The sequence below is a fragment of the Myotis myotis genome, unplaced genomic scaffold (genome assembly GCF_014108235.1).
Source record: "Myotis myotis isolate mMyoMyo1 unplaced genomic scaffold, mMyoMyo1.p scaffold_m19_p_10, whole genome shotgun sequence".
In the NCBI taxonomy this organism is placed as follows: Eukaryota; Metazoa; Chordata; class Mammalia; order Chiroptera; family Vespertilionidae; genus Myotis; species Myotis myotis.
The window spans coordinates 65898828-65906109 of NW_023416314.1; the positions used below are offsets into that span (position 1 = coordinate 65898828).

At 39.4% G+C, this 7282-nt stretch overlaps 1 protein-coding gene across 1 annotated transcript; it reads right to left on the reverse strand.

The window, feature by feature from the left end:
* Positions 1-6123: 6123 nt before the first annotated feature.
* Positions 6124-7050, reverse strand: LOC118664001 (olfactory receptor 140-like). Its single transcript, XM_036323907.1, has one exon. The coding sequence runs from the start codon at positions 7048-7050 to the stop codon at positions 6124-6126; it is 927 nt and encodes a 308-aa protein (XP_036179800.1).
* Between the last annotated feature and the right edge of the window lie 232 nt (positions 7051-7282).

Here is a 7282-nt window from a genome sequence, read left to right on the forward strand (position 1 = left end):
AATCAATAAAATATATTTTTTTTAAAAAAACCATTGATGCAATTAGAAGAACAAGAGAAAATTCACAATAGTGAGAACAAGCTCCTAAAGACATTGACACAGACCAGAAACGACAATTGATATTTCCTCCTAATTCCTGCTTCACCATGACCAAGGCTGATAAGTATTTTTAACTCATTCTCTTATTTACAAGTATAAAATATTTTTGGTAACAGTGTAGATGTGGTATTGTTTCAGTGTGCAACACCTTTAAATGTCCTTAATAACCCATGAATAAATTATTGTGGCCCTCAGACCCAATTTTTCTCAGGTAGCTTCACTAAACAAAGAAAACCAGATAGGGTGAGGAAGTAGAGAGGAAGACCAAGCTCTATATTAATCTAATAATTAATTTGTAGGCTCCCCACTTCCCTTATCTGGGGAGTTTCTAAGAGTAATACCCATTTAGAATTAAAACATTTCTTAGATATGAACAAATCAACCCCCTCATTTTTCAGATAAAAGGGATTTCCAAAGTTCGTGTTAAAACTTTAACAAAAGAGCCCTAGACCATTTGGCTCACTGGATAGAGCATCAGCCTGTGGACCGAAGGGTCCCAGATTTGATTCCGGTCAAGGGCATGTATCTGGTCTAATATCGCACATCGATATTTCTCTGTCTTTCCCTCCCTCTTTCACTCTCTCTAAAAATCAATTAAAAAATATCCTTGGGTGAGGATTAAAAAATAATAATAATTGCTGAACCGGTTTGGCTCAGTGGATAGAGCGTCGGCCTGCAGACTCAGGGGTCCCAGGTTCGATTCCGGTCAAGGGCATGTACCTTGGTTGCGGACACATCCCCACTGGAGGGCGTGTAGGAGGCAGCTGATCGATCTCTCTCATTGATGTTCCTGGCTCTCTATCCCTCTCCTTTCTTCTCTGTAAAAAAAAATCAATAAAATATATTTTAAAAATAATAATAATAAACTTTGACAAAAGAGAATATAATATCCTCATAGTTTATGATAACAAGATTCATGATTTTAAGTAATTTAAAAGGTAACTGTCCTAAATGTAATGTGCTGCCTGGACTGAACCCTAGAACAGAAAAGAGACAGTAGTAGAAAAATTATGGCATGTAAACAAATATGCTGCTTCATGAAGAGTAATAAATCAATATTCATTTCATTGTTTTGACAAATATACATATGGTAATGGAAGATGATATTATTAGGGGAAAACTAAGTGAGGAGTGTACAGGAACTCTCTTTATTATCTTGGAAACTTTTCTATTAATCTAAAATTTTGCCAAAATAAAATTTTAATTAAAAATAATACAACAATTGCTTAGTTTCTGCTATTGAAAAGCTAGCAATTACAGCCTCATCGTTTCCTAGTGTCAGTGGAGAAGCCACTGAGCCTCAGCACCCTTTCTCATTGAACAGCCCTGTTCAAGCTGCCTGGCCCACAGAGTCACATCAAACAATTACGAGTGTGCTTTCCAACATATAATTCAAAAGGACGATGTGAAATATTAATAGTAGCATTCTTTTTAAACAGTGTCTACACATACACAAAGAACTGGAAACTTGATAAGGATAAAATGTTTTAAAATCATGCTTTTTAAAATTATATTACTTATAAAATTGCAATTAAACTATTTCATGTAATCCTTTTGGAAATATTTTAGCAGATATTTTCAGGATCGGAAACATCTCTCTACTCCTTTTTCTAGAACCCAGCACTAAAAAATCATTCTAAAGGCGAAATGTATTGTCGTTTTATAATGGAAGATGATGCATGTATTTTATGATAGTAAAAATTTAGAAATATCCACAACGTTCAATAATAGGAAGATGTTTATGTAAATCAGACTACTACAAATTAAGATGCTGTGAATAAAGTACTATAAATGATAGGACATAGTTGGTAAAACACATTTATAATATATTAAATGAGAAAAAAACTATAATAATGCTGCTTATTTGCAAAACATTTTAATACAATTTTAAAACCTAGAAAAGAATATATGAAAATAGAGTTATTTTCAATATGCATCTTGATATGATTATGAGTCAACATTAAAAATCAAGGTTAGAGCCGAAACCGGTTTGGTTCAGTGGATGGAGCGTCGGCTTGCGGACTGAAGGGTCCCAGGTTCGATTCCGGTCAAGGGCATGTACCTGGGTTGCGGGCACATCCCCAATAGGAGATGTGCAGGAGGCAGCTGATCGATGTTTCTCTCTCATCAATGTTTCTAACTCTCTGTCCCCCTCCCTTCCTCTCTATAAAAAATCGATAAAATATATTTAAAAAAAATATATCAAGGTTAGAACCCACAACACCATATTTTCCTTTATTAAAACAGTTTTTTTTAAAGGGATATGGGCTTTGAGGATAATTTTATTATCTCCAGTATAACTAATTTTCATAGGTGTAACCAACAAGCTAACATAAACTTTTATATTAAAAATTGTAAACTAATGTAAATCTTTCATAAATAGCCGTATCATTGGCCCAGCCCTGGCCATCCCTTTATACACACTTTGATACCAATTTGAAATTCATATACTTTTAGGGTTAGACTCTGCTCTTCAGGTCTAGGCTCAGACCTCTGGGACGAGGCCCAGCATTGCGGGGCGAGGCTGGGCTCTTCAGAACCAGGTCAGCCCTTCGGGACTGGGCTCTTCAGAACCAGGTCAGCCCTTCGGGACTGGGCTCTTCAGAGCCAGGTCAGCCCTTTGGGACTGGGCTCTTCAGAACCAGGTCAGCCCTTCGGGACTGGGCTCTTCAGAACTAGGTCAGCCCTTCGGGACTGGGCTCTTCAGAACCAGGTCAGCCCTTCGGGACTGGGCTCTTCAGAACTAGGTCAGCTCTTCGGGACTGGGCTCTTCAGAACCAGGTCAGCCCTTCGGGACTGGGCTCTTCAGAACCAGGTCAGCCCTTAGGGACTGGGCTCTTCAGAACCAGGTCAGCCCTTCGGGACTGGGCTCTTCAGAACCAGGTCAGCCCTTAGGGACTGGGCTCGCTCTTTGGGATTAGGTTCGGCTCTCAGTGGTAGGCTCGACCCTTAGGGCCAGGCTCGGCTATTCGGGACTAGTCTCTGCTCTTCAGGGTTGGCTGGGCTACTGGAGAGTAGGCTGGGCTCTTCTGGGCTAGGCTCCATCTTTAGGACTAGGTTTGGCTCTTCTGGACCAGGCTCCACCCTTCGGAACTGTTCCAGCCCTCCTGGTTAGGCTTGGCTCTTCGGAATTAGGCTCAGACCTTGGGGACTAGCTTGGGCTCTTTAGGGCTTTGTTGGGATCTTTGGAGCTAGACTCAGGTCTTGAGGACCTGAGGTTTGCCTCTGAGGCTCCAAGGCTAGGCAGACTTGAGGCTAGCATCAGTCTTGAATAATGTCACACTGCACATTGACACATCACCGGCTGTTTGCTTCTGTTGGCAGCAGCAAATTACAATGCGTCTAAAGGGTCTGAGCCCCAGACTGGCCTGCAGGGAACAGACAGTCATTCTAACCAAACCGCTCCACCCCCACCGCCCGCCCGCCCGCCATTCCTTCTGCATTCCATCATGAGCCTGTTCCCATACACTAAAAGGTTGCAGGTTTGATCCCCGCTCAGGGCACTTATGGAAGGCAACCAATCGATGTTTCTCCCTTCTCTCTCTCTCTCTCTCTCTCTCTCATTAAAAAAGCACACATCCTCGAGTAAGGATTAAAAAATAATAATAATAAGATATTTTCATCCTCCAAGCAACCATTTTTATCTACTTGGGGGAGATAATGTCCCCATTTCAAATGTATGTGTTAGAATAACCTACTTATTTTTTAAAAGGGAGATAATTTGGTTTCTTAAACTTAGACCTAATTAAAATTCTATCTGTGCTCTAAACTACACAAAGCTATATCCTATTCTTCTCTTCTGTATCACCTAATTAATAAAAAATTTTCATAATACTCATTGCTAACAAAATCATATTTTCCATTGATTTGTTTATTACCCATCTATTCCTCACTGGATCTAAGCTCCAGACAAAATACAACCCTTGTTTGTATTATTTGCTATTGTGTACCCAGCTCCCAGAACTCCCTGGCACATTATAGGCAATAAAGAGTATTTTTCAGTAAAGGAAATAAGTCAAAATTTCTTAAACTTAATTGATCATGGAGCCATTTTGTAAGTAATAAGTATTTACTAATACAAAATTAACACTATTGTGCTAATCAATATTAACACTATGGGATAACAGTGGGAAAAGTCCTATAACATTGAGCTCTTCAAGGTATTAACCTCAATCATGCCCAAGAAGTACCAGTCTTCTCAATGATCAAGTTGCTTATTTTTTTCTCAAAACATCTCTCTCACTTAATGTCACCTTCTTTAAAATTCAATCATTTGAATTTCTTTTCTTGAGCTCATTGCCTCCCACATTTTATGAGGCCCATCGAGAGAAATACATCTATGGAAATGAGATCATCAGATGACTTTTCCCTGACATGAGAAGAATTAAGACAGTGCAAGTGACCTAGGAAGCGGAGGTCAAGGGAGAGCTGAAAGGAAGAACGTGGCCCCCAAAATAAGGAGAGACAGTCTCAAGAACAATCTTCAAAATGTGGCCAGTGATCACTTACTGAGTGTTGATATTTTCACATCATACTAGCAAGGACTATTGTTTAGTGGGAAGAATAGAGGAGGAAGAGTCTAAAAGAATGACTTTATTGCTTAGCTTTATTGAGGCTCACTTTTTTTCTGTATAAAATAAAGACCTATCTAATAAAAGTTGTTTCTTCATTAAGAGAGTGAAAATATGTTTGCCTCATAGTTGGCCTTGAGCAATAGTTAGCTCACTCCCCTCACTTAATACTTTCACTGAGTTAAAAGTCAAAATTATACACCAATAATGAACTATCAGAAAAAGAAACTAAGAAAGCAATCCCATTTACTGTTGCCAACAACAACAAAAAATAATAAAGGACTGAGGAATAAATTTAATCAAGGAGGTAAAAGACCTATATTTGGAAAACTATAAGACATTGAAAAAAGCAATTAAGGAAGATACAAATAAGTAGAAGCATATACCATGTTCATAGATTGGAAGAACTGATATAATTAAAATGTCCATACTACAAAAAGTTATCTATAGATTTAACACAATTCCTATTAAAGTACCAATGACATATTTCACAGATCTAGAACAAATATTCCAAACATTTATATGAAACAAAAGAAGACCCCAAATAGCCTCAGCAATCTTGAGAAAGAAGAACAAAGTTAGATGTGTCACAATATCTGATATGAAACTATACTACAAGGCCATTGTAATCAAAACAGCCTGGTACTGGCAAAAGAACAGGCATATAGATCAATGGAACAGAACAGAGAGCCCAGAAGTAAACCAAGGAATGTATGGTCAATTAATATTGTCTAGGCTTTTTGCTAGGTGCTTTTGATAACTTTTAATGTACTTTCCTGAGGCCTCAATGCTTATCTACATATATCCAGGATATGAAATGGAAAGAACAGTGATAAATCCCTAAATTGATGATTCTAGAGTATTTTTCTCCAGAATCTCACTGTTATTTTCCAAAGTCTTCGTACATGTGTTACTTGAGTGAAATTGGCTTTTCCATAGGACTTTGATCTCAGGACTTCTTTTATTGATTCATTTATTCATTTATTCATTTTTATTGTTGTTAATACTCAACTGAGGATATTTTTTTCCATTGATTTTTTAGGAAGAAGGGAAAGGGAGAGAAAGAGAGAGAAACATCCATCTGACAGAGATACATCGATTGGTTGCCTCCTGCAAATGCCCCAACTAGGGCCAGGGATTGAACCTGCAACCCAGGTACATGCCCTTAATCAGGAATAGAAGTGGTGATCCTTCAGTGCCAGGGCAAGACTTCTTTTATTTTTGCTTAGCTTCTTAGATGGCATATATGGGGAAGAGGACAGTTGATGAGTGAGAGAATCACTGCTGATCTTTTCCTTTTTTTTGGCACAATGTATCTACCAAAAGCAAAAAGAAATACCCCTCTTTTTTTCTATCAATGCTCTGCAAAATTTGTTAATTTTCTTTCACAATTTACAATAGATAAAAGCCTCCCTATTTATATACATCATCATGTTCTTGACATTTGAACGGCCTAAGTTACTCTCCTCTTCAACAAACTCTTCATGGCATTTTTCACCTCTGTGTTTCTCACTGTGTAAATGATAGGATTAAACATGGGAGTGAGGATTGCAAAAAACACAGTCACCAACTTGTCCACAGGGTAGGTGACCACCGGGCGCATGTAGGTGAATATGCAAGGCACAAAAAAGAGTACAACTACGGTAAAGTGGGAGACACAAGTAGAGAGGGCTTTGCGCCGTCCTTCAGAGCCGTGGGATTTCAGGGAGCACAGGATGACTATGTAGGAGATGAGCAGCATGGAAAAAATAAGCAAGCACATGGCCCCACTGTTGGCGGCCACTACCACTCCGAGCCTATAGGTGTCGCTGCAGGCAAGTTTCAGCAGTGGAAAGAGATCGCACATGAAGTGGTCAATGACGTTGGGACCACAGAAGGGCAAGTTGACCATGAAAAGAATCTGCACAGTGGCATGCAGGATCCCCCCGATCCATGCCACCATCACCAGGAGGCGGCAGAGCCCCTGCCGCATGATGGTCATGTAGTGAAGGGGCTTGCAGATGGCCACATAGCGGTCATAGGCCATGACAATAAGAAGGATGATCTCTGATCCTCCCAATAAGTGTTCCACAAAGAGCTGAGTCAGGCAGCTACGCAAGGAGATGGTTCTCCTCTGGTAGAGCAGATCAATGATCATTTTGGGGGTGGTGACAGAGGTGTAGGAGGCATCTATGAAGGACAAGTAAGTGAGAAAGAAGTACATAGGAGCTGAAAGTGTAGGGCTGAGGGAGATGGTAATAACAATGAGCAGATTGGCCAGCACGGTAAATAGGAAAATGAACAAAAAGACAATGATGAGTATTTTCTGCAAGTGTGGATTCTGCGTGAGTCCCAAGAGAATAAATTCAGTCACATTGTTAGTACGTATAAGGTGATCCATTCATAAATTACCTACAAAGAGATAAAGAATGATGCCTATTAATCTTCATAGTACAGAAACAGGGTAGTTACTGTTATGGTGGAGCATGCCCTTGGCACCCCTCACCCTAGTAATTGTTTCAATTCTTTCTTACTTCCTCCATAATGCTTTCTCTCTTCAGACACCTAGTACCTGTCACCTAAAAAATAACTATAGGGCAACATTGGGTGTGTAATTTACTGAGAAAATAGTG

Bases quoted from the DNA above. Each gene is read 5' to 3' on its own strand.
- LOC118664001 (XM_036323907.1), bottom strand. From the start codon at position 7,050: ATGGATCACCTTATACGTACTAACAATGTGACTGAATTTATTCTCTTG.